At 46.5% G+C, this 25,760-nt stretch overlaps 2 protein-coding genes and 1 long non-coding RNA gene across 10 annotated transcripts; 2 read left to right on the forward strand and 1 right to left on the reverse strand.

Annotated features, from left to right (window-relative positions):
- Positions 1 to 1,692: 1,692 nt before the first annotated feature.
- Positions 1,693 to 12,430, forward strand: ndc80 (NDC80 kinetochore complex component). Of its 2 annotated transcripts, none has more exons than XM_085904390.1 (17): positions 1,693 to 1,851; positions 5,774 to 5,869; positions 6,174 to 6,257; positions 6,404 to 6,530; positions 7,093 to 7,259; positions 7,441 to 7,543; positions 7,635 to 7,724; positions 8,527 to 8,620; positions 8,829 to 8,929; positions 9,090 to 9,234; positions 9,339 to 9,544; positions 9,690 to 9,836; positions 9,907 to 9,996; positions 11,432 to 11,524; positions 11,612 to 11,742; positions 11,936 to 12,038; positions 12,141 to 12,430. In XM_085904390.1, the coding sequence occupies exons 1-17, from the start codon at positions 1,844 to 1,846 to the stop codon at positions 12,276 to 12,278; spliced, it is 1,923 nt and encodes a 640-aa protein (XP_085760516.1). In that variant the 5' UTR covers positions 1,693 to 1,843; the 3' UTR covers positions 12,279 to 12,430. The 2 variants fall into 2 exon arrangements, with proteins under 2 accessions (XP_085760516.1, XP_085760517.1); XM_085904391.1 differs by lacking the exon at positions 1,693 to 1,851 and adding an exon at positions 5,497 to 5,654.
- A 1,128-nt stretch (positions 12,431 to 13,558) lies between these two features.
- Positions 13,559 to 16,016, reverse strand: LOC147039875 (uncharacterized). The gene is made up of 3 exons (XR_015063420.1): positions 15,384 to 16,016; positions 15,034 to 15,215; positions 13,559 to 14,958 (listed from the first exon to the last, which is right to left on the reverse strand). It is a non-coding gene; the product is annotated as an uncharacterized LOC147039875 (long non-coding RNA).
- On the forward strand, positions 15,097 to 19,175 carry LOC147039876 (cGMP-dependent protein kinase 1-like). 7 transcript variants are annotated; one of them, XR_015063417.1, is made up of 8 exons: positions 15,097 to 16,490; positions 16,967 to 17,207; positions 17,293 to 17,434; positions 17,553 to 17,716; positions 17,788 to 18,125; positions 18,221 to 18,283; positions 18,355 to 18,421; positions 18,765 to 18,782. XR_015063417.1 is itself a non-coding variant. In XM_085904336.1 (8 exons), the coding sequence occupies exons 5-8, from the start codon at positions 17,849 to 17,851 to the stop codon at positions 18,861 to 18,863; spliced, it is 291 nt and encodes a 96-aa protein (XP_085760462.1). In that variant the 5' UTR covers positions 15,097 to 16,490; positions 16,967 to 17,207; positions 17,293 to 17,434; positions 17,553 to 17,716; positions 17,788 to 17,848; the 3' UTR covers positions 18,864 to 19,175. The 7 variants fall into 7 exon arrangements, 1 of the variants encoding a protein (XP_085760462.1); XM_085904336.1 differs by having other exon boundaries at positions 17,788 to 17,910; positions 18,765 to 19,175; XR_015063416.1 differs by having other exon boundaries at positions 15,097 to 16,495; positions 17,788 to 18,283; positions 18,765 to 18,792.
- The last annotated feature ends 6,585 nt before the right edge of the window (positions 19,176 to 25,760 follow it).

Here is a 25,760-nt window from a genome sequence, read left to right on the forward strand (position 1 = left end):
AGCGATGAATAAGTAATAATCAAATAACCCAAATAAATAAACAATAAATACATAAATAGATAAATAAGAGGTGTGTATGATCTGCCTTCACACCTAAACATCATTGTTCCTTCCATCTGCGACATTTGTCATGAGTATACAAAACGAACCTAAATATTCTTTAAAATGGCCTCAGTATCTTTAACACAAAACCCCTAACCAGCAGTTCTAATGGAAGAAGAAAAATAAAGGGATCAAAGGCCTCTATTACTTCATCTGCCATGAAGGAATCTAACAAAACATGCACAAACGTGCTGCAAAAACAAATGCTCTGAGCGGCTCCAAGCAGAAAAAGTAAGATCTACCTGAACCATTGCCAGTGCAGTGTGTTAATCTGATATGACCACTTTTCTGATGATGTGTGTTCTAACATGTTACTTGTTCCAGACCGGGAGTCAGAATGAAGTTACTTAGCAAAGTCACTGTGTGTTATTAACATTGTCATTTTTAGGAATACAATGATCAAGCCCTTAAAAAGCGGGAAACATAATGACAAAATGTTGTATTTTCTACACTATTCACCTGATTTGGATAAATACCAACAGATTAAAGCTGAACATTTTCAATTGAAGTCCATCTTGTTTGTTTCATTTCAAATCCACTGTGATGTTTTGAGCCAATTCAATGAGAATATTGCAGATATCCTAGTATATATGGTCCTAATTGTATGTATGAATACTGTCCACAGTACTAATGCATGCTAAAGGGTTCGCCAACTTTCAAGCTGCATTTTGAAAAAAATGAATAAGAATGAACTTGTCTGTGTTTGTTTTCTAGCTATTTTGGAACACAGGAATGTGTCTTAACTCTTATCAGTCTGATACATTTCTTGGCTGTATTCAGTCTCAGAGGATGTTGCTTGACCTGCATTTGAACTGCATTTTAGCCAAAATTCTAATAGTGGAGTTTTCTTCCATCCACTCATCTTGAAACATTCCTGCTCATTCCCCCTTACTAAACTGCTCAATCCATTTATTTTATATATATATATATATATATATATATATAAAATAATATATACATAACTTGAATGTTTATTTTGTCCGTATATATATATATTCCTAGAATATAGTATATTCCTATATATATATATATATATATATATATATATATATATATATATATATATATATATATATATATATATATATATATATATATATATAAACTGATATATATATATACATATACTTCATTTTTTCAAACTACTGTACTATAGCAGAGACACAGACACCAATGAAATGCTGCAGAAGGTCCTCAATGTATGATGGAGTTCAGTTCATACACAAACATGAACATAATGCAGACCAGATTGCCTCACGCAACGGAGATGTTCACTAACTCCTGAATCATTAGTTTTGGTATGAGTATAATTCGTATGATGTGCGGGAATTGTAGTAGTTAGGCAATGTGTTACACCTTTTAGTTCCAAATGATAGAAATTCAGTAGTGTGGGTAAGTTATGTTTTGTGTGTGGGAGAATTTCTGTTGTGTGTTGAGAAAACAATGTAGTAAACCAATTGAAAAACACCCAAGCAAATCAGAATTACATTTACACAAGTTTAACATGTGTATGATTATATTCAGTGACCTTATCTCACAACCTTTACTTACCATGTGTTCAAAAATATTATTTTGTCCACTACGGATGGTTTGCTTTACAGCCGTCTTTGTATCTTTCGACCCAAGTGACGTGCCGTAGTAGGATGATGTCACGATGTAGCCATTTTTAATTCTTTGGCGGGTTTGTCTGTTTGCTTTCTGGTTTCTGTTTATTTCCTTCCTTTGGTAAAGAAGAGACAAAATGGAGCGGTATGTATTAGATTGTACTTTCAATACCTACAGAAACATGTTACCATCCATTTGCCAAACGTTTTTTTTTTTTTTGTTGTTTTTTTTTTTACAACAAAGCCTGTGTTTTCGATATTGCTAGTCCAAGAGAAGTCGTCGAAAAGTAGTGGCGTATCTTGTACGTTGTAGCTCTCGTTGACGTTAACTAGTATAAACTGATCGGAAGCGGTGAAAAAAGTACTTTTGAGTAGTGTAATGTAGTACCACAGATAATTTTCTTACGAAGGACTTATGAAAGTAATTTAACAGTCAGGACTAAAATATTACTTCAAAGTAGACAAAGGAGTCTCGGAGTCGATATAAGTACATAAGCAACACAATACTGTCAAGTACACGACCGTTAAAATGTTTGGGGTCACCCAGACAATTTAGTGTTTTTCATGGAAACTAAAGCGGGAAGCGGGCAACATTTTATATATCTATATAGACAGATAGATAGATAGATAGATAGATAGATAGATAGATAGATAGATAGATAGATAGATAGATAGATAGATAGATAGATAGATAGATAGATAGATAGATAGATAGATATTTTCAGTTTTTTTTCACATTTGTCATTCTGGACCTAGTTTTCCCTCGCCCGGACGCGGGTCACCAGAGCCCCCCTCTGGAGCCAGGTCTGGAGGTGGGGCTCAAAGGCGAGCGCCTGGTGGCCGGGCCTTCGCCCATGGGGCCCGGCCGGGCATAGCCCGAACAGAAAATGTGGGTCCCCCTTCCCATGGGCTCAGCACCTGTAGGAGGGGCCAAAGGGGTCGGGTGGCAAGTGAGCTGGGCGGCAGCCAAAGGCGGGGAAAACCTTGGCGATCCGATCCCCGGCTGCAGAGGCTGGCTCTAGAGACATGGAATGTCACCTCTCTGGCTGGAAAGGAGCCCGAGCTGGTGTGTGAGGCAGAAAAGTTCTGACTAGACACATCTCGAGAGGGGCTGGACTCTCTTCCACTCTAAAGTTGCCCACGGTGAGAGGCGTCGAGCAGGTGTGGGCATACTTATTGCCCCCCGGCTGGGCGCCTGTACATTGAGGTTCACCCCGGTGAATGAGAAGGTAGCCTCCCTCCGCCTTTCGGTGGGGGGGACGGGTCCTGACTGTTGTTGTTTGTGTCTATGCACCAAATGGCAGCTCAGAGTACCCACCCACCCTTCTAGGAGTCCCTGAAGGAGGTGTTGCAGAGCGCTCCTTCTGGGGACTCCATCGTTCTACTGGGTGACTTCAATGCTCACTTGGGCAATGACAGTGAGACCTGGAGGGGCGTGATTGGGAGGAACGGCCCCCCCCCGATCTGAACCCGAACAGTGTTCTATTGTTGGACCTCTGTGCTCGACACAGATTTTCTATAATGAACATCATGTTCAAGGATAAGGGTGTCCATGTGTGCACTTGGCACCAGGACACCCTAGGCCCCAGTTCGATGATTGACTTTGTAGTCATGTCATCGGATTTGCGGCCCCATGTTTTGGACACTCGGGTGAAGAAAGTGGCGGAGCTGTCAACTGATCACCACCTGGTGGTGGGTTGGCTCCGATGGTGGGGGAAGATGCCGGTCCGACCTAGCAGACCCAAACACTCTGTGAGGGTCTGCTGGGAACGTCTGGCAGAATCCCCTGTCAGGAAGAGCTTGAACTCCCACCTCCGGCAGAGCTTTTCCCACGTCCCGGGGGAGGCGGGGGACATTGAGTCCGAGTGTACCATGTTCCGCGCCTCCATTGTTGAGGCAGCCGACCGGAGCTGTGGCCGTAAGGTCTTTGGGATCTGTCGTGGCGGCAATCCCCGAACCCACTGGTGGACACCGGCGGGAAGGGATGCCGTCAAGCTGAAGAAGGAGTCCTATCAGGCTGTTTTGGCCTGCGGGACTCCGGAGGCAGCTGACAGGTACCGGATGGCCAAGCGGAACGCGGCTTCGGCGGTTGCTGAGCCAAAAACCAGGGCGTGGGAGGAGTTTGGCGAGGCCATGGAGAATGACTTCCGGACGGCTTCGAGGAAATTCTCGTCCACCATCCGGTGTCTCAGGAGGGGGAAGCAGTGCACGGTCAACACTGTTTACAGTGGAAGTGGAGATGGTGTGCTGCTGACCTCGACTCGGGACGTCGTAAGTCGGTGGGGAGAATACTTTGAAAACCTCCTCAATTCCACGGACACGCCTTCCATTGTGGAAACAGGGCCTGGAAACTCTGAGGTGGACTCTCCAATCTCTGGGGTCGAAGTCACTGAGGTAGTTAAAAAACTCCTCGGTGGCAGGGCCCCAGGGGTAGATGAGATCCGCCCTGAGTTCTTAAAGGCTCTGGATGTTGTGGGGCTGTCATGGTTGATTCGCCTCTACAGCATTGCGTGGACATCGATGACGGTGCCTCTGGATTGGCAGACTGGGGTGGTGGTTCCCCTCTTTAAGAAGGGGGACCGGAGGGTGTGTTCCAATTACAGGGGACACACTCCTCAGCCTCCCTGGTAAGGTCTATTCAGGGGTGCTGGAGAGGAGGGTCCGTCGGGAGGTCGAACCTTGGATTCAGGAGGAGCAGTGTGGCTTTCGTCCTGGCAGTGGAACAGTGGACCAGCTCTACACCCTCGGCAGGATCCTCGAGGGTGGATGGGAGTTCGCCCAACCAGTCCACATGTGTTTTGTGGACTTGGAGAAGGCGTTCGACCGTGTCCCTCAGGAGATTCTGTGGAGGGTGCTTCGGGAGTACGGGGTGCCGAGCCAACTGATGAGGGCGGTTCGGTCCCTATATCACCGATGCCAGAGTTTGGTCCGCATTTCAGGCAGTAAGTCGGATTCGTTCCCAGTGAGGGTTGGCCAAGGCTTCCCTTCGTCATCGATTCTGTTCATAATTTTTATGGACAGAATTTCTAGGCGCAGCCGAGGCGTTGAAGGGGTCCAATTTGGGGACCTCAGCATCGCGTCTCTGCTTTTTGCAGATGACGTGGTGCTGTTGGCTTCTTCAGGCCGTGATCTCCAGCTCTCACTGGAGCGGTTCGCAGCCGAGTGTGAAGCGGTCGGGATGAGGGTCAGCACCTCCGAATCCGAGTCCATGGTCCTTGGTCGGAAAAGGGTGGAATGCCCTCTCCGGATCGTGGATGAGATCCTGCCCCAAGTGGAGGAGACCTCTTGGGGTCTTGTTCACGAGTGAGGGCAGGATGTAGTGCGAGATCGACAGGCGGATCGGTGCAGCGTCGGCAGTAATGCGGACTCTGTACCGGTCCGTCGTGGTGAAGAGAGAGCTGAGCCAAAAGGCAAAGCTCTCGATTTACCGGTCGATCTACGCTCCTACCCTCACCTATGGTCACGAGCTGTGGGTCGTGACCGAAAGAACGAGATCCAGGATACAAGCGGCTGAAATGAGTTTCCTCCGCAGGGTGTCCGGGCTCTCCCTTAGAGATAGGGTGAGAAGTTCGGTCATCCGGGAGAGACTCGGAGTAGAGCCGCTGCTCCTCCACGTTGAGAGGAGCCAGATGAGGTGGCTCGGGCATCTCATCAGGATGCCTCCTGGACGCCTCCCCGGGGAGGTGTTCCGGGCATGTCCCACCGGTAGGAGACCCCGGGGACGACCCAGGATGCTCTGGAGAGACTCTGTCTCTTGGCTGGCCTGGGAACACCTTGGGATCCCCCGGGATGAGCTGGATGAAGTGGCTGGGGAGAGGGAAGTGTGGGAGTCCCTCCTGAAGCTGCTGCCCCCGCGACCCGACCCCGGGTAAGCGGAAGAAGATGGATGGATGGATGGATGGATTTGCCATTCTCATCCCTGGTTTTATTCACTTGAGTCACAGAGATGCAAGTACTTAACAAATATTAAATTCATAAGAAGCCGTACGCATTTTACCATATTTTGTATTTATTGTGTATGCACTTTAACATACTCAACATTTCTTTATATTTGTGACTGGGGTCAGTGGAAGAAAGAGTAGAGTCAAGAGCAGGATGTCTGAGCTGCCCATGCGAGTGCAAGACTCCAACAGAATGAGCACCGCGAACACAACTCCTCAAAGGTTGGTTCTTTTTTTGTTTAAAAAAAAAATAAAAAAATCCTTAGTTATTGGGCTGGGCAATATAGCCTTGGAATAAAATCTTTGGAATTTCTTTCACTTAAGCTTCAAAACGGTATTTTCCCCAGTGTTAACTTGCATCAACTTCCACAGAAATTATTAAAACATGTGAAAATGTGTGCCTTCAAAACACGATAATACACATGGCCCATGATAAATCAACATTTGTAATGTTTAAATATTTATCTTGCAATAAAAAACAAAAAAAACGATAATCACAATTTACCAGCCTTGTTTTTATTGACAGTGAAAAGCCTTCAATGGGAAAGCTCAGCATGTCCAAATCACTGCTGCAGACATCTGAGAGGCAGTCCAGATTCTTTGGTCAACGGTATGTGAACAACAGAAATGCTGTGAGCGATCAGCGTCATTTTTCCCCCCCAATATTATGCAGCCTTAGTATGTACTGACTTTGAGGACGCCCTGCTTAGAGTCCATACAGTATTTCATAACTTGTTTTGTTGTTGTTGAGTGCAGCGTAAGTGGAGCCAGTATGCCACGCGGCAGCTCCGTTTATGGCTTTGGAGGACCCGAGAAACTCAAAGATACCCGGCCTCTGCATGACAAAGCCTATGTTCAGCAATGCATCAAACAGCTGCATGAGGTAGGTTTGTTTGTGGCAATGTGTCTGCTACATGCGCCACATACACGGATCTGCCCCTAAATGGTGGGGCATATCTTCACCAGCATTTTAATCGGATTACTAATTGTACAACCTTTCATGTCACAAAAATGTTCAGACACCTGGAAACTGCTTATATCTAGTAGGTTAAGAGTAAATTGGTCTCATGATAGTGTAAATCCGACTGACATTCCCCGTTTGCCGGCAAACAATCCAAAAGGTGATAAATTTAGCTTTGGCGGCATCCAACATGTTATAATGATTACAAACGCTTGGCCACCACAAAATCTGGAAACTACTAATCAGAGGAAAATTGTTTTTCATACTCAATTTAACAGTCATCCAATCAGAGCAAAATCTATTTGTATCTTCACGATTAATAAAAAAAAAAATACAGCTCCTAGGCTTTTTTTTTTCCACAGAGAAGAGCTTGGAAAAGGCATCCTGGACACTACTAACCCAAACTGTCTTGTAAACCTAAAATCAAAGATTATTTCAAATGTGGCACAGGATCTCCAATCTATTTGTTTTATTTTGGATTTAGTTTTTGACAGAGCATGCCTACCACGTGGCACCCAAGATCCTCCAGTCACCGTCCACCAAGGAGTTTGTCAAGATCTTTGAGTTCATCTATCGTCAGCTGGACCCTACTTTTCAAATGCCAACCTCCAAAGTGGAGGAGGAGGTTCCAGCTATCCTCAAGTCACTCAGGTCACAAAATACCCTAGTTGCCATTCTCTGAGAGTTTTTTTTTTAATTTATAAATTTAATGATAGTACAGGATGTTGTGTGCTCTGAGGTATTTGGATAATTTGACACTTGTGACATGTTCAAGTTTAGGAATTTTATATCTTGCTAAGTATTTCTCTCTTTCTCTCTATTTGCGATGCAGATATCCGTTTGTTCTGTCCAAGTCCTCCATGTATTCCGTGGGTGCTCCCCACACGTGGCCTCAGGCACTGGGTGCCCTTATGTGGTTAATTGACTGTGTCAAGGTGAGCAGCAGCCCCGGTTAAATTAAAAAAAAAGAAAAAAAAAGTTGGTGTAGTAATTGATGTCCGAAATATTTCTGTTCTCCATCACCAGGTCTATAGAAACCTGAACCAGCAGAATCTGCTCTTCAGCGACTTCTGTGAAGACAGCGACAACATTGATGACAGCGCAGACTACAACAAGGTATTTTGATTTACATTGACTGGACAATTCATCTGGTCAACCATTTTCTAAAGTCCTGTTTTGAGACATTAGTTTGTGATGGTTTTTTTTACATGCTGCTAGCATGGTCTTAAGAATGGTCCAATTTGTCCCTTTACACCAGGGGTGCCCAAACCTTTTCAACTCGCGAGCTACTTTTGAAATGACCAAGTCACAAAGATCTACCCACTAAAAAAATAATAATTGTGTGTGTGTGTAAATATATGTGTGTGTATATATATATATATATATATATTGTAATTGTTTTGTAATATATATATTGTGTGTGTGTGTGTGTGTGTGTGTGTGTGTGTGTGTGTATATATTATTTTATTTTTTTTACATGAAAAAATTGCATTGCAGCCCAAAGTCCCCTTCATAACACTACACATAGTCTTTCAGAACAATGCCACCTTTAAGCATAGCCAGAACAATATACTACAGTCTGTTTTTTTATTTAAATATTATCATCATCTACTCGAAATGTTGAGTCTAAAATTATGCTCATTTTCATTGACTGTTTAGGAAAATCATAGAATTATTTGTCTAATCATTTGGAATACAGGATACGGGACTCATGGAAACGTAATGATTGGTGGGTCAGATTAAAAAAAAAAAAAGGAGCTGGTCATACTTTGCCCACTCCTGAGTCTAATATATGTTTTTAAAGAGCTCTATGTTTACAGAGCCTTGAACTGATTTAGTAGGTGCCAGAAGATGAACTTTTGTTCATTTAGATTCCAGTGGGGTGCTCATTTTATTCAAAACATTCTCCTGTCTGCAGCTTTTCCTCAACTACACAGCAACCACATACAGAAAATTCATGCAGGAAGAGGACACCTATGAGGAAGACGACGATGCCTTCATCTCTGAATTGAGTAAGATCTATTTGAAGCAGCGAGTTATATTAATTTAGAGAAATAGAATGTAATAACATTTATATTTTACTGCCAGTGTTGATGTATTTTGAGTGTACTCTTGTGTGATGGGGTGCCGTCTTTGTTCATGTCATTGTGTTTGCATTCTTTTGCATATATGTACTGTATCGGCATTCGTTTATGCGTGTGTTGATGCGTGCTTTCACAGAGAAGCTGTGGGGTTATGATGAAGAGCTGTTGGTTTCCATGGAGCAGAAGCACAAGATACTGATGGAAGAGATTGAACGACTGGAGAAGGAAAACCCAAAGGTCATTATCACCCGGAAATAAGACTATTTTATTGTGACTTTGCATTAAGTTTGCATTTCACATACGGCGCGCGTCAAGTGTATGATCAGGGGCACTAGTTATAGTAAGCTCATTTGCCATTCATTTTATGACCAGCAAACGCATCCCTCTTCCCTAACAGGACCGCCTACAGGTCAAGAGGATGGAGCATATGAAGCTGCAGTCAGACCTCCAGAAGCTGCGTGATTATCACGCCCAACTGGAGGCCTTCCAAGCAAATAAAGAGAAAAAGTACTCTGAGCTGGGCGATGAGCTGAACCTCGCTGGTAAACAGAAAAAAACTCCAAAATATGTTCTTTCCTTACATCATTTCCCACAGTGCCTAGGCGCCTTTTTAATTGACCGCTTTTCATTTGCTTCTTCTCTGCAGTCAGCACTCTGGAGTCTCTGAAACTTGAGAAGGCAGAGCTGCAAAAGGTCCTGCAAAACCAAAAGTATACCCCGGCTGACGTAGAGCGGATCAACCAAGAGAAGCGTGAGCTTCTGCAAGTCATCGCTAGTCAAAGCAAAACTCTGGAACAAGCCCTGCAGTACAAGCAGAATGAAGAGATCGCACTAGCCAAAAGCAAAGAGAAGGTATTCCCATTCAGTGATGACGGACCATAAGTGTTCAGTTTCCTAACTGTAATTACCTCTGCTCATAGGCACTGGGTAGATTGTTTTACCGGTGGAGCTGTGAGATTGCTATTATTGTGATTGTCCTTTCCTGTAAACATTCCAGGTTGAGTTGAAGCTAAACGAGTACCACAATATCGCCCGCAAACTGAAGTTGATACCAACGTCTGCGGAAAACGCCTGTGGCCATGACTTTGAACTGAGGCCTTTTGAATGCGGACCTGGAAATGTCCACATCGACTCACAGACACAGGTAAGGTACTCAATGGGTTTGGTTCCATTTGATAGTTTTGCTCTTAACCGCTTTGTGTGTCACGTTGTAGGTTATTTTGAGAAAGCTGACCAACAATGTGGAGGAGGATCGCAATCTACTGTCCAATAGCAAATTTAGCCTGGAGGAGTCTTATGAGCAGGTGCTCCTTATGCCTTTTGTCTGAATACATGTGCGCACACAAGGAAAAATGTATGTGCTTTCTGTGTATGGTGCTCTTGAGACGAGTAGCACTACACAACATGCCTTCCAAATACATAAAGAAAATGTGTTTGTTGTTTTTAAGACATTCACTCACTTTGACACCTATATGTAACTTCAAAGGCAGCCAAAGAATGTGTTTAAAAAATAATGAAAAAAATATTCACAGATCCTCTGGTAGTATTGTGTACGCTGTTTACCTTTAAATGGCGATTGTCTGTGTAGCTCGTAAATCATCCAGATTATGCTAATGCACAAAACAAGAATCAAGGCAACTGTTTTCGTCTGTTGATGTAAATTTTAGCTTTGTTTTTATCTCAACAAATGTTATTGTTAAGTAAAATTTTAGTCTTTTGTCAATGGAACTGCAACAAACACTACCGTTATTTTCGGACTGTAAATCGCTCCGGAGTAAAAGTCGCACCAGCCATAAAATGCACAATAAAGTGAAAAAAAAAAAACCTTTATATATAAGTCGCACCGGAGTATAAGTCGCACTTTTGGGGCAAATTTATTTGTCAAAATCCAACACCAAGAACAGACATGAACCAGCAACAACAGGCTAAACGATAGGTATGCTAACGTGACATAAACACATACGAAGAGCTGAGAACAGGCCTGACGTAACATTCTGAGTTATTCTAATAAGTGTTACATAAATAACACGTTTATAAAAGCATCTGTGTCACTCCAATTCATTAAATCCATCGATCGTCCTTTATGTAAACAATGCCGCGTATGCGCTGCATATGCGCCGCATATGCTGACGTCGGACCCGTTGTAAATTGCATTTCTAATTATTCCACAAACCCATATAACGATCTATAAAGTATATTTCAAATAACTATCATATTACAATATTATCAAACCATCTGTGTCACTCCAAATCATTAAATCCATCGATCAAATTCCTCGTTCTTTGTCAACAACGCCGCGCGTGCGCCCTGACGTCAGCCTAGTCGTTATTCCACAGATCTAGTATATAACTATATTGTAGCGTTCAAGTACAAGCAAAGACGTGGGTTTGGTAAACGGCTTGTTATTTAACAAAACAAGGCAATAACTACTAAATTTCCAGCCACGGAGGTGGAAGAGAGCTCCATAGAATAGGACCAAGCATGTGTAAAAGCCATGTCCGAGCCCCATCCACCATCCCCGGACAGCCACCCGGCCGAGCGCCGGCCCCGCCGACTTTTGAATTTTGAAAATTTGTGAAAAAAATTCACATATGAGTCAGTCGCTCCTCAGTATAAGTCGCCCCCCCACCCAAACTAAGAAAAAAAACGTGACTTATAGTCCGAAAATTACGGTACTTAACAACCTGTCACACTGTTGAGGGTACAAATAATTTGGTAACTACTTTGTTTCTGCTTTAGGTGATCTCCAACATCTTTGACAAGGAAAATGACCTGAAGCAGTTGAGAGAGCAGATCCGCAAGGTGGATGACCGCTGGGACGCCAGCCGGAAGGTTTGAATTATGTATACCTGCCACCTAGAGCAGCCTTATAAGTGCCTCCTCTGATGTATATAACACACTGTGTGCACGTGTGATTAGGAGGAAGAGCGGGAGGACAAAGAGTGGGAAAAGGAGGTGGAGACGGTGGAACGCAATCGCAATCTTCTGAAGGAGAAGGTCAACAGTGGTTACGAGGAAGCCATGCAGGAGAATAAGGCGCTGAAGCAACAGTGAGTGGCTTGGACGGTGAGCGCAGGATTAGGGACGCTCGTGAGATCAATACAAAAACTGTGTCAATTAGTCCCCCTTCATTTTGGAACACTAAAGGCGGTAATAGACCCAACTTCTGTGGTTTTGTATACAAGAAGTCAAAAAGTGAATTTTCCAAAACGTCCCCTTTAAATGATCACTTATGTCATTGAGGTACCAAATGGTGCTGCTGGAGACCAATGAGGAGAAACGAACAGTCGGCAACAACCTCATGAGTGTGTTCACCATAGCAACAGACCACCTGTCTGCCACAGAGGTAACGCTCTCGCATTCCTGCTCACGTTTTGTCCTTCCAGCACACTCCAAGAAGCTGATGCAAGTGTCTTAAGTGCTGTTTCATATTGCTGCTGTGTCACAGAATTGCCTGAAGGACCTGCTCAGGCAGGGGCAGCACTGCTACTCCAAGGCGCTGGAGGATGAAGAGAAGACCGTGCAGGGGCTTAAGAAGATGGTGGATGACTTCAAGTTGAAGGTGCAAAAATCCCTTGAAGATTAAAAAATGTACGGGTTTGGAGATTGTTTATAAAGTAATTGTTTTGTTGTGTTCTGTTCACCTGTTTGGGGATTGTTTATAAAGGAATTGTTTTGTTGTGTTCTGTTAACCTGTTGTGGGTATTAACACGTATTTGAAATAAAACGTTATTGTAGCCCCGTAGTGTTGCTTGAACCCAAATCTAATGGCACTTACGTTAGGTGTGGAAACCTGAGTGTTAGGGTTGATAGATTACTTTGATCCTATGCTTATGTTGGAATGTAACCTGTAATAATTAACATAGCTTGTCCTGTCTTAACAAAGTAGTAGAACAAAGTGCTAAGATCCTTTGGACTGATTGACCAACTGCAAAGGAAGCAATCAGAGGTGTTCTGTTTCCACATCGTAAAACACCCCCTGCTGTGACCCCCTGAGAGGCCAGGGGTTCACCCCCACCTTGGCCACTCTCACCCCCACCCTACTTCTCTCAATAAATACTCTCTTGCATGAATCCTAAGTCAGACTTTGTTCGAACATTGCTGTACCTACAGTAACAAACAAATTCTCCACTTGCAAGTGCTTTAAGGGCACACTGTCTCCCGTGTGGTTCTTGCAAAATAAGTTAGAGTGAACATCTCTAACATTTTGCTGCCGTTACCCGGATTCCGACATACCCACTGCTGATCGACGGAGGACGACGTGCTGCACCGTCGACAAGCCAGCGTCCATTAGGAGGACCTGGTAAAGAAAGACCTGGCAAGAAAATTATTCGCTGGGGCAGCATCTTAGGTCTGCCTTCGTCTGACAACACTGGATTGAAGGGATGCGGCAGTGCAGCGAACGAGGGGACAAGTAAGTTAAAGCCCTAAAGTTGTGTGATTGTGTTGTTGTGAAACGCGTAAAAAGTTAAAGGTGCACAAGATATACGGCTTTGGTTTTTCCCAGTTATGAGATATATGGCTTTGGTTTGTCCAAGCTATGAGGGTTTACGGGTTTACGGGGTTAGGGGTTAGTGGGTTAGGGTTAGTGGGGGTTAGTGTGGGTTTGGGTTAGTGTGGGTTAGGGGTTAGTGTTAGGTTTACGAGATAGAGACCCCCCCCACCTAGCGGAGGGGAGATGCACGGGCACATCCCCCGAGACCCCATCCTGCCCCCCGCTCCCGGTGCTGGCGCGCCTGCTTGCGTCGCCGGCCATACCACACTGTCGTCCAGCCACTGTCCATTCTGGAGGTGCGTGCTTTACGCGAACAATGAAATAATGGGCCAATGGCCAGATTTGAGTAGCCTTGGTTATATAAGCAATAAAAAATAAAAAGTCGTTGGTGAAAATATTGTTTTTATTTAAAAAAAAAAATTCCAAAAATGCAGTAACAATCCAGAATTGTATTACACCGGTTTTACAATAATATTTGTGTGCCCTGACAACGTTTCGGCCGCTAGGGCCTTCCTCAGGTCCGGCACACAAACAAACAAATGAACGGGTCAGGTAATTACACTGTTGGTAACTGCTGCTGAGTTGTTTCCTCTTTGCTCTCTCGCCACGCACTGAGCGTCCGCGCGTCCTTTTATACACCCTGCCCGGTTAGAATTTCTTACTTTACATTTTTGTTTTCGTTTTTGAGTTATTTCGTTTCTTGGAGATAAAACTGGTTCTAGCCTAAATAAATGCTGTTTAATCACGCCTTGATATTGGAAATTATGAACTCGAATATTGTATCGGTTTGTTTCTTTTTGTGTTTTGTTTTATGTGATGTTAGTGTTCCTTTAATTATTTAATTTTTTGTAAAACATTTTTATTCTTATTTTCTTAGTTTTTCATCTTTCATACTATAGGTAAGTATCCCAGGTAAGTATGGAGGTCCCGCGGTTCAAAACGTTCACCGATGTAGCTTGCTGATTTTTGCCAAATGGCAAAGCTTTCGATTTACCGGTCGATCTACGCGCCTACCCTCACCTATGGTCACAAGCTGTGGGTCGTGACCGAAAGAACGAGATCCAGGATACAAGCGGCTGAAATGAGTTTCCTCCGCAGGGTGTCCGGGCTCTCCCTTAGAGATAGGGTGAGAAGTTCGGTCATCCGGGAGAGACTCGGAGTAGAGCCGCTGCTCCTCCACGTTGAGAGGAGCCAGATGAGGTGGCTCGGGCATCTCATCAGGATGCCTCCTGGACGCCTCCCCGGGGAGGTGTTCCGGGCATGTCCCACCGGTAGGAGACCCCGGGGTCGACCCAGGACGCGGTGGAGAGACTACGTCTCTCGGCTGGCCTGGGAACGCCTTGGGATCCCCCGGGATGAGCTGGATGAAGTGGCTGGGGAGAGGGAGGTCTGGGAGTCCCTCCTAAAGCTGCTGCCCCCGCGACCCGACCCGGCTAAGCGGAAGAAGATGAAGGTTTGCTCGCCGCTGACTGTGTCCCCTCCCCGCATGTGTACAGCCTCAACTTCAGTCACGACTCGTCCTTCTTGTGCGCGTCCAGTGACAAAGGAACGGTCCACATCTTCGCCCTGAAAGACACCAAACTTAACCGCCGCTCTGCGTAAGGCCGCCTTGCACCACCCCGCTCCCTCGTCCGCGCCCTCCTTAACGTGTGCGTGCCCCTGTCAGGTTGGCGCGCGTGGGCAAGGTGGGCCCTGTCATCGGCCAGTACGTGGACAGCCAGTGGTCGCTGGCCAGCTTCACCGTTCCCGCCGAGTGCGCCTGCATCTGCGCCTTCGGGAAGAACACGTCCAAGAACGTCAACTCCGTCATCGGTCGGAGAGGGGGGGGGCGTCGTACGCTTCTCACCTGCCACATTTCGCCACTAACGTTTCCTCTGATCTCTATGGCAGCCATCTGCGTGGATGGCACCTTCCACAAGTACGTCTTCACGCCCGACGGAAACTGCAACCGAGAAGCCTTTGACGTCTACTTGGACATTTGCAACGACGACGACTTTTGATTCAGGACGGAAGGAAACGGGCAAGGACCTGAGGAAGCAAGGAAGAAAGGGCAAGACACTTCAGGTGAACCCAGGTGTCACCTTTTGCGGCTCTGCGATTGCGTTTGTACTTTGACACAAACTGAACAAAGGAAGCAAACCCCCCAAAAAAAGGGGGGGCGACTTTTGTTTTTATTCAAAGCAAAATGATACGTACATTTACACATGAAGCACACCGTAACGTGAGATCAGGAGGAAAACAATTAGATAAGAACCAAAAATAGCCTGCCCCAACGCAGACGAGCACAATGGTCAGAGCAAAACCAACAGAGTGCTGGCTGGCTGCCTTGCGGTGCGTCTACAGCAGCTCGTGGCGACATTTAGGCCGATAGCTGACCCCAATAATCTAGTGCGCGATGAGATCAATTTAGGAAAAGAACAAAAATATGCTTAACGCTAAAAGCTTTAAATCAAGAACGCAACATCGGCTCGCTCGAGTTTTCCATGAAGGCAGGCCCTCACGTGTCTATCGAAGGTGGACGACCGAGAACGCTGTGAGCGCAGAGCCACGGCGGCCTGGCGCGCTGACTGGAAGGGAACGTGCTGCGAGCTAGGGAAGGGAAGGGGAGGGTCAAGGAAACGTGTGCGAGCGGCTCGACGTCAGCGCTCAGAAAAGAAGCCAAGCTCGCTCGCGGAGAATAAGGCTCAGAGCCGTCGGAAACGCAATAGTTTTATTGCAAGTTTGGCAGAAACCGCAAAGAGAACGCTCGACGATTCAACGTCACTGCAATCCAATCTCGGGCGCCGCCATGTTGTTTGTCTGCGGAAGCCTTCTTCGTCCAAGTAATCGGTATACTCGTTGCTCGCTCGCCCACGCGGCCTCCCCCTAGCGGCAGAGCAGACAGCGCACAAAAGTCGACCGACCATCGGCTTTGGAGGATATTTATTTCTTTTGCGCGGTTGAGTGACCGACCACAAATGTATGTGTGATGTTGTGAGCTAGTGGCGGATCTCAGTCCCAGGCCTATAGTTCGTGGTGGGGTGATATGTTTATCCTTTGTCAAATCATTCTCGCTTTGTATCTTTGATGACTTCTGACACGCTAAAAGTTTCGCTCACAGTTTTCTTCAACGCGAAGATTTGTGGCAGATTCCTTGCTCTTTTTTTCTTTTCTTTCTGAGGAGCTGTCAAAGTCACCTGTGCGCATGCACGTGTGGCCTCCCCACGTTTGGCGGCGACGTGTTAGGAGCTCATCCGAGGACGCGCCGACAGAACTTTCTTCCAAATCCTCATTACAGAAACGTGCTGAAGTCACAACAAGGAGGTAAGGTAGGCGTTTCTTTAGTCTTCGTTTAATTTGTTCTTACTTAGTCGTCTTTGAAAGTGAAACGCAACAACCAACACATGGTCAATGGGCTCTGTGAACAAAACGAGTCTATGACTCGGGGAAAAAAAATCTGAAAAATCTCGAGACCCCAAAAAGTTGCCAAGTATACATAGGTGTTTGTAAGTCAAGGTTTCACTGTACTTGGGATGGTCCAATTTAGAATCAAACTGAGCTGTTTTTAAGCCGGCATTGTTCAGGCTGAATGAAAAACAACAGACAGAGCATTTAGGCGTCTTTGAATCCTTGAAAAACACTATATAAATGGAATGAATTATTATTTTTGCGCCTGCACTACGTTGTTTTATTCTGAGCCACACTTAAGCTCTCATCAGCTCCTTTGTATGGAAACCCTGGAGTGACCTGCGCAGCCACTTCTGCACGGGTCTGACTGCACACTAGTCTCTTTCTTGTAGGGGACGAGCACTCGACTGATGGCGGCAACAAAGAGAGGCGGCGGCATGCTGCGTGACCTGCAGGTGGCGTTGCAGCGGAAGATTGAGGGGCTGACGGAGCGAGACGGCCTAATTGAGGAGCTGGAGTCAAAACTGGATGCCAAAGAGCTACTGATTGGACATTTGCGGGCCGAGCTGGACCGTCATCGTAGTTTGATGCCGGGCACCGACGATACTGCCGCCCCACAGACGCCCGACGCAGGTGTGACACAACGTTCTGCCGAGTCGCTGAACTGTTATGGTCCACCCGGGCGGAGTTTTTTTTTAAAACTTTTTTTTGCATCCAGCAGGTGGCACTCAAGCAACACCAGCGCCGTCACTCGATGAGCCTCAGCGCACCAAGAGACAAGCCATATCGGCAGAACCCAGCGCTCTGGATCCCGCCCGGCTCACCGACGTCACGCTCACCAGCTACTGCGAGAGCAAAGAGTGAGCTTATGTTATTTTTGCTCTGTGTTTTGCGGGCTTTTTTCCAATCGTAACAACTGCCGGCGTGACGCTGACGGAGGGTGCGGCGCGTGCGTGCGTGTGTGCGTCTGGCCGCTAGGTGGATTTTGGCTTCGCTAAGAAGGTGGGCTTGGGGAAGAAGACCTGGACCTTCTGCGGGACCCCCGAGTACGTGGCCCCCGAGATCATCCTCAACAAAGGTCATGACAGCTCGGCCGACTGCTGGTCCCTGGGGATCCTGGTCTTTGAGCTTCTCAGCGGAAGGTGGGCGGGCGCATTGGCATCACCCTGCGGGCTGCAGCAGCGCATTGATCCCTTCCCGGTCGGTCCCGCAGTCCGCCCTTTTCCGGCTCGGACCCCGTGAAGACGTACAACATCATCTTGAGGGGGATCGACATGGTGGAATTCCCCAAAAAGATCACCAAGAGTGCCGCAAACCTCATCAAGAGACTCTGCAGGTTGTGGTCCAGCAAAGACTACCAAGTATTTGCCCTTCTTAGCTAAGAGAGGTGAGGTCGCAAGAGGGCCCAAATTGTGTGCTCACAGAAGGCACACTTCCCGGCGCTCTTCTCGCCCGCCGTGCTTCATTCGGATTGACGTCCAAATGCTCATCGTGGCTCCAGTTGGTGTCGACTGCGGCTCGTTCACAGTCGGCTCACGTCGGAGCTGTTTGGTAAAATTGGGCGAGAAGGGAGCAGACGTAGAGGACACGATAGAAATCCAGTGCTGAAGATGGCCGTCGTAAGCCCGTGTGTGTGTGTGTGTCAGGGACAACCCTTCGGAACGTCTCGGGAACCAGAAGAACGGCGTAAAGGACGTCCAGAAGCACAAGTGAGAAACATAACGTGCGAGAACGCGGTCGTCCGCGCCCTCATTGTCCCTCCTCTTCTTCCTGCAATCAGGTGGTTCGAGGGCTTCAACTGGGATGGCCTCCGCCAGGGAACCATGGACTGTCCCTTTATGCCAAGGGTGAGTTGGCGGCCCTTAAGAGGCACCTCGGTTGCATGGGCTGGAAGCGCTTTGCCGTCTGCAGAGCTCGCCACGGTAGCCCCAGCCAAGATTGCACGTGAGGTCCGAGAGGCAGTCAGCCCTGATAATATGACTTGGCAGCCAAATCGTTGATCCATCGCAGGGCTTCGTGCATTTTGCTGCTACTTGCAGAAAAATGACATCACGGTTGCTCAGTTAACCCAATCACAGCTGAGCAACTGTGACGTCATCAAAGACGCGCCATGCTGAGTGCGACGCCCACCGCCCACTGCCCGCCGCTGAAGGTGTTTTGCTCTGCGGCACTGTGCGCTTTTGCCATCAGGTGGACGGCCCGTTGGACAACAGCAATTTTGACGACTTCCCCCTGGACACCGAGGGCCCTCCCCCTGATGACGAGTCAGGCTGGGACCTGGAGTTCTGAAACAGCTTGGCCTGGTCAGAGGCTAAATGGAGAACGGACGAGGTCCATAACTACAAAGAAATGTTTAATATTTGATTGTTCATTTGTGTTAACAACCCACTCTTTCAGAAACCGCGTGTATAAACATACATTTTTTTAAGCTGGTCTACTGATTGCTAACTACTGTTTTTTCTGTCACTCAGGAGTACAAGTCGCAAAATGCATAATAAAAAAAACAAGTCGCATATATATATATTTATGCTTATGTCTAGGCGACAAGGGACATGTCGTGTCTTATGATTCATAATTAAATTTTCGCTGTTTGCCAAGTGTCATGACTGCCTCACGAGTGGGACAAGAAAATGGCCGTAGATAAATACAAACATGTCACGTTTTACGCACAACATTTTGACCTATCCACTTCGGCATCCTTGAGTCGTTTGAACTGCAAAAGTGTCTCCGAGTAATAAACATGGCGGATTTGCGAATCCCATTACCTTGTTTGGTTTGTCTCGCCCCAACGGGTGTGATGTAAATGATACGCAATAGAAAATGGAGAAATCTGAACCGAGTAAAAAAATAGGTCCCCAAACAGATCATAAAAGTATCTCTGCAGCACCTGGAGGGGGATACATATGACACTTTTCAACAATCCTGGAGTCTTCAAATACACAAGAAAAAAGCGCTGAGCTGGGCGTCAAAGCCGTAACACCATGCTTCGGAGGTCGACATGTCAACCAGTCCGCCATTAGATCAACGCGCCTCATTTGTAAGTTTACTAAATAAAACAGCGGTTGCTATATGACGTCAATGGGCAGAAATTCCGCCGAAATTCAAATCCGTGGGCGCGGCTGGCAACAAGGAAGTAGGAAGTAGATTCGCTGTTCGAATATTAAGGTATATACATACAGACAAGGGAGAAAAGAAAAAGTGTTGAAACGGGCCTCGAACACGCAACATCATGCACAAGAGGTGGATGTGCTAAACACTGCATCATTGTGTCAACAGATAATACCCGTAAGTCTACTAAAGAAAACAGCGGTCGCTATATGACGTTGCCACGTCACGGTCATGTGACGCGGACATGGCCGCAACTGTCGTCACAGACGCCTAATTTCGACGATTCTTCCTGGTCAAAGGTTGTAAATGATTGCGTTGATTAAAAAAGAAAATTTTATTTAACTCTTATTTACCGTTTGAGATAATGTTATGTCGCAGTCGTGCCGCGGAAATGACGTATATAGGCGGAACTTCCGCTGAGATTCAAATCCAGAAGAAGAAGAAGAAGAAGAAGAAGAAGAGATTCAAATCAGTGGGCGCGGCTTTCAACTGGGAGTAAGTAATGGCGCCAAGGGACACAGAGCGGCTAGTAACACGACGATTAACAAGAGAAATGTTTTATTTTCTGCTTGCAACTGGACCGTCTAGAGCGTACACGGTAAATGCAACTCATTGTTTTTAAAAAGAAGTACTTTTGTAGCCCTGTAAAGCGAGCGAGCGAGTGAGTGCGTGCGCCAGTGTGTGTGTTTTCGGACGTCGAATTCGGCATCTGCTGCCAGCCACAAATGCCCGAATTTCGACGATTTTCCCTGGTCAACGGCTGTATTGCGTTGATTAAAAAAGAACTTTATTTAACTCTAATTTACCCTTTTAGATAATATTACGTCGCAGTCATGTCCCGCGGAAATGACGTCATAGATTCAAACCCGCGGATAGAAACACGACGATTATCAACAGAAATATCTATATTTTCTGCTTGCAACTGGAACGTCTAGAGCGTACACGGTAAATACAACTCATTATGTTTAAAGATATTTACTTTTGTGTAGTTTGACTAAAGTTGTCGATGTAGCTAGCGTTCACTTAGCAATAGGAATAGCAATGTGTAGCTGTGTAGCTAACCCTAGCTGAAGTGTAGTTGTATCTGGGAATGTTGCTTGAGGCTAAATGCTAATCTTCTATTTTATTCCTTTAGGTTCCATGGTGCTACAATGGTTGGACGTTGGCGAAGACGTCTCAAGTGAGTACCCCTTTCTTCCTCTATTTATGTTAAACGCCTCCTATTAAAACTTCCACTGGCTGCAGACAGCCGTGTTTGATCCACCAACAGTATTGCAACTTGCAATGAACTCCTAGTGTCCTTTCTCATTAATATGTCCTATCAGGTCTCAAGTCATTCCTTCATTCATTTAGGAAATTTGGAATAGCAGCAAATCCAAATTTGCCTGAGAACAAAAACAGATGAAATAAATTAAATGAGTCTTACTTGTTCCCATTAAATAAATCAAGTCTTCTTCCCATTCCTTTTCAAACAAGTAAAGCCTGCCCATTTTGTGCCGTAGTTTTTGTGTCAATACCTAGTATTTATACAAAATCATAATTTAAATGACTTCATTCCTTCATTCACTTTGGAAATTTGGAATGGCAGCAAATCCAAATTTGCCTGGGAACAAAAATCGATGCAATAAATTAAATAAGTAATTTCTTTCCAATAAATAAATTAAACTGGGCTTACATCTTCCCATTCCTTTTCAAACAAGTAAAGCGCCCATTTTGTGTCGTAGATTTTGTGTTTATACCTAGTATTTATCCAAGATCATAATTTAAATGACTTTATTCATTTATTCAAAAGATCCAAAGTTGTGTTGCGTGTAATTCAGTACAGGTCTCATGTCAAAATAGATTAAATAAAGTAAATAAGTCTTCTTCCCACTCCCTTTCAAACAAGTAAACTGCCCATTTTGTGTAGTAGATTTTCTGTTTACCTACTATTTATACAAAATCATAATTAAAACGACTTAACAAATTAATTAATTTAAAATAAAGTTTAATATGTCCTATTAAGTATCATGTGGTTGTAAACTGTTTGTACTATGTGTCTTCTCTGCATCCATTGCAGCCTGGTCATCCTGGAAGAGGGACCCTCCCATCTGTGGTCTCATCTCAAGGTTTCTCATTTCCCCTCGTTGGAGTTTTGAGTTTTTCTTGCCCTCATGGGAGTTTAAGATCAGGGGATGGCTGAGAATATTGTCATTTGTCATTTTCACATGTCCTGAGTGTTGTCAGTCACCTAAATGTTGAACAGAGACTGTGATGTCCCGAAGTCAAATTCCTTGTTTGGCACACCCCAAAATGGCGAATAAAAATTCTTGGATCTTGAATGTTAAGATTTGTCACCATCCTTTGGTGAAATTTGGAATTGCAGCAAATCTTGCATTGGCCAAGTTATTTTAAAAGAGCACGTGGGGTAATGTTTGTCATTTGTGATGTCATACTCTGTTTTTTGTGATGTCATACTCAGTATTTTTGTTGGGCCTAGGTGCTAAGGCCTAGGTGCTAAGGCCTAGGTGCTAAGGCCTAGGTGCTAAGGCCTAGGTGCTAAGGCCTAGGTGCTAAGGCCTAGGTGCTAAGGCCTAGGTGCTAAGGCCTAGGTGCTAAGGCCTAGGTGCTAAGGCCTAGGTGCTAAGGCCTAGGTGCTAAGGCCTAGGTGCTAAGGCCTAGGTGCTAAGGCCTAGGTGCTAAGGCCTAGGTGCTAAGGCCTAGGTGCTAAGGCCTAGGTGCTAAGGCCTAGGTGCTCAGGCCTAGGTGCTCAGGCCTAGGTGCTCAGGCCTAGGTGCTCAGGCCTAGGTGCTCAGGCCTAGGTGCTCAGGCCTAGGTGCTGTTGTTGTTGCGGGGGTTGGAGTTGTTGTTGCGGGGGTTGGAGTTGTTGTTGTTGCGGGGGTTGGAGTTGTTGTTGTTGCGGGGGTTGGAGTTGTTGTTGTTGTTGCGGGGGTTGGAGTTGTTCAAGATTCAAGAATTTTTATTCGCGATATTTGAGCGTGCCAAACAAGGAATTTGACTTCGGTAGATCACAGCCTCTGTTCAACATTTAGGTGACTAACAACACTCAGGACATGTGAAAATGACAAATATTCTCAGCCATCCCGATCTTAAACTCCCATGAAGGCAAGGAAAAACTCAAAACTCGGACGAGGGGAAATGAGAAACCTTGAGAAGAGACCACAGATGGGAGGGTCCCTCTTCCGGGATGACCAGGCTGCAATGGATGGAGAGAAGACGCATAGTACAAACTGTGTAGACAATCCCAAAAGGTGTGGAGAGCAGGATGTTTTTGCACAGCAATGACTGAGACTCTAAGAGTGGTGTGAGTTCATCAGAGCAACAGCCTGGGGGAAGAAGCTGTCTCTGTGTCTGCTGGTTTTGGCGTACAGAGCTCCATAACGCCGTCCAGAGGGGAGTAGTTCAAACAGACTGTAATCTGGGTGAGAAGGGTTTGTCGATGTTGCTTGCACGTTTCCTGGTCCTGGACAGGTACAAGTCTTGGATAGATGGGAGGTTGATTCCAATGATCTTTTCTGCAGTCCTGATTGTCCGTTGCAGTCTGTGCTTGTCTTGTTTGGAGGCCGATCCAAACCAGACAGTGATGGAGGTGCAGATGACAGACTCGATGATGGCAGTGTAGAAGGTCTTCAGCAGCTCCCGCGGCAGGTTGAACTTCTTGAGCAGTCTTGTGAGACCAAGATGGCGCCGCGGACGGCAGCCTCCGTGGGTCGCTCTCTGCTTATTTGTCTTATTTTGTGTGTTTTCTGTGTCCTAAGGCCTACAGGAGCGGCGACCGGGACCTGTTCAAGCAGACCAGAAACACTGAACCGAGAGGTCAGCAAAGCCAGGAGGTGTTACGGGGAGAGCTTGGAGAGACACCTCTCTGCCAATCCTGATCCCTCAACAGTGTGGAAAGGTTTGCAGAGCATCACGCGCTTCAAGAAACAAATCCCCTGTCCTGTGGAGAGCCCAAGGCTCGCTAACCAGCTGAACAGGTTCTACTGCAGGTTTGATCGGTCCTCCCACACAACTTGACCTCCTGCAGCACAATCTACATAACAATCTACTCACAACCGCTCTGTTCACACCTCCGTCACCTACTTTCTCTCTCTTGCAGAGGCCGTGCCTGCACTCCAGATCCGTGAGGAGGAAGTGCGCCAGGTGTTCCGGAGACAAAAGATCAGGAAGGCACCGGGCCCAGACGGCGTGTCACCCTCCTGCTTGAAAGCCTGTGCTAAGCAGCTGGCACCCACCTTTGCTCGAATCTTCAACCGCTCCCTGGAGCTGTGTGAGTTGCCCTCATGCTTCAAGAGCTCCACCATCGTTCCAGTGGCCAAGAAGCCCGCCATTACAGGATTGAATGACTACAGACCTGTCGGACTGACATCTGTGGTCATGAAATCCTACGAGAGGTTGTTGTTGTTGGGGTGGTTGATGTTGGTTGTTGTTGGGGGGGTTGATGTTGGGTTTTTTGTTGTTGGGGGGGTTGTTGTTGCGGGTGTGGTGGTTGTTGTTGAGGGGGTTGGTGTTATTGGGGTTGTTTTTAGTGTTGTTGGGGGGGTTGGTGTTGTTGTGGTTATTGGAGGGGTTGTTGTTAGGGGGGTTGTTGTTGTTGATGTTGGGGGGGGTTGTTGTTGTTGATGTTGATGTTGGGGGGGGTTGGTTGTTGATGTTGGGGGGGTTGGTTGTTGTTGTGGTTGGGGGGGGGGGTTGGTTGTTGATGTGGTTGGGGGGGGTTCTTGATGTTGTGGTGGTTGGGGGGGGGGTTGTTGATGTTGTGGTGGTTGGGGGGAGAGTTGTTTGTTGTGGTGGTTGGGGGGGGTTGTTGATGTTGATGTTGTGGTTGGGTGGGGGGGGGGGGCGTTGTTGTTGGGGGGGAATGATGTTGGGGTTGTTGTTGGGGTTGTTGTCTGTGGCTCGTGCAGCTTTAGGCCTATCGGACCACTGTCTAGTTCATCTGGTCTCGGCCCACAGGTAGAAGCTAAAAACTTCTAAGCCTGTGGTGAGGACTGTGAGGAAGTGGACAGTGGAGTCAAGGCAGGAACTTTAAGCCTGCTTTTACTGCACCGATTGGGGAGTTTTCAAAGCTGCAACTTCAGACCTGCATGAACTCACTGACACTGTCACGTCATACATCTGTTTTTGCAAGGATCTGTGTGCGCAGACTAAGACCTTCTGCACGTACAACAACGACAAACCTTGGTTTACACCGAACCTCTGGAGGCAGCGCAAAGCCAAATAGGAGGCCTACAAGAGCGGCGACCGGGACCTGTTCAAGCAGACCACAAACACTGAACCGTGAGGTCAGGAAAGCCAGGAGATGTTACGGGGAGAGCCTGGAGAGACACCTCTCTGCCAATCCTGATCCCTCAACAGTGTGGAAAGGTCTGCAGAGCATCGTGCGCTTCAAGAAATGAACCCGCCGACCTGTGGAGAGACCAAGGCTTGCTAACCAGCTGAACAGGTTCTACTGCTACTGCAGGTTTGATCGGTCCTCTCACACAACTGGACCTCCTGCAGCACAATCTACATACTCCCCACACCTCCGTCACCGCTGTCACCTACTCTCTTTCTCTTGCAGAGGCCGTGCCCGCACTCCAGATCCGTGAGGAGGACATGCGCCAGGTGTTCCGGAGACAAAAGATCAGGAAGGCACCGGGCCCAGATGGGGTGTCACGCTCCTGCTTGAAAGCCTGTGCTGAGCAGCTGGCACCCACCTTTGCACGGATCTTCAACCGCTCCCTGGAGCTGTGTGAGGTGCCCTCATGCTTCAAGAGCTCCACCATCGTTCCAGTGGCCAAGAAGCCCGCCATTACAGGATTGAATGACTACAGACCTGTCGGACTGACATCTGTGGTCATGAAATCTTTCGAGAGGTTGTTGTTGGGGGGTTGTTGTTGTTGGGGTGGTTGAAGTTGTTGGGGGGGGTTGAAGTTGTTGGGGGGTTTGTTGGGGTTGTTGTCGTCGGGGTTGTTGTTGGGGAGGTTATTGTTGCGGTGGTTGTTGTTGGCGGGGGTTGTTATTGGGGTTGTTGACGTTGTTGGGGGGGTTGGTGGTGTTGTGGTTGTTTGGGGGGTTGTTGTTGGGGTTGGATTT

This window comes from Syngnathus leptorhynchus, chromosome 22, assembly GCF_054491065.1.
Source record: "Syngnathus leptorhynchus isolate UIUO chromosome 22, UIUO_Slep, whole genome shotgun sequence".
In the NCBI taxonomy this organism is placed as follows: Eukaryota; Metazoa; Chordata; class Actinopteri; order Syngnathiformes; family Syngnathidae; genus Syngnathus; species Syngnathus leptorhynchus.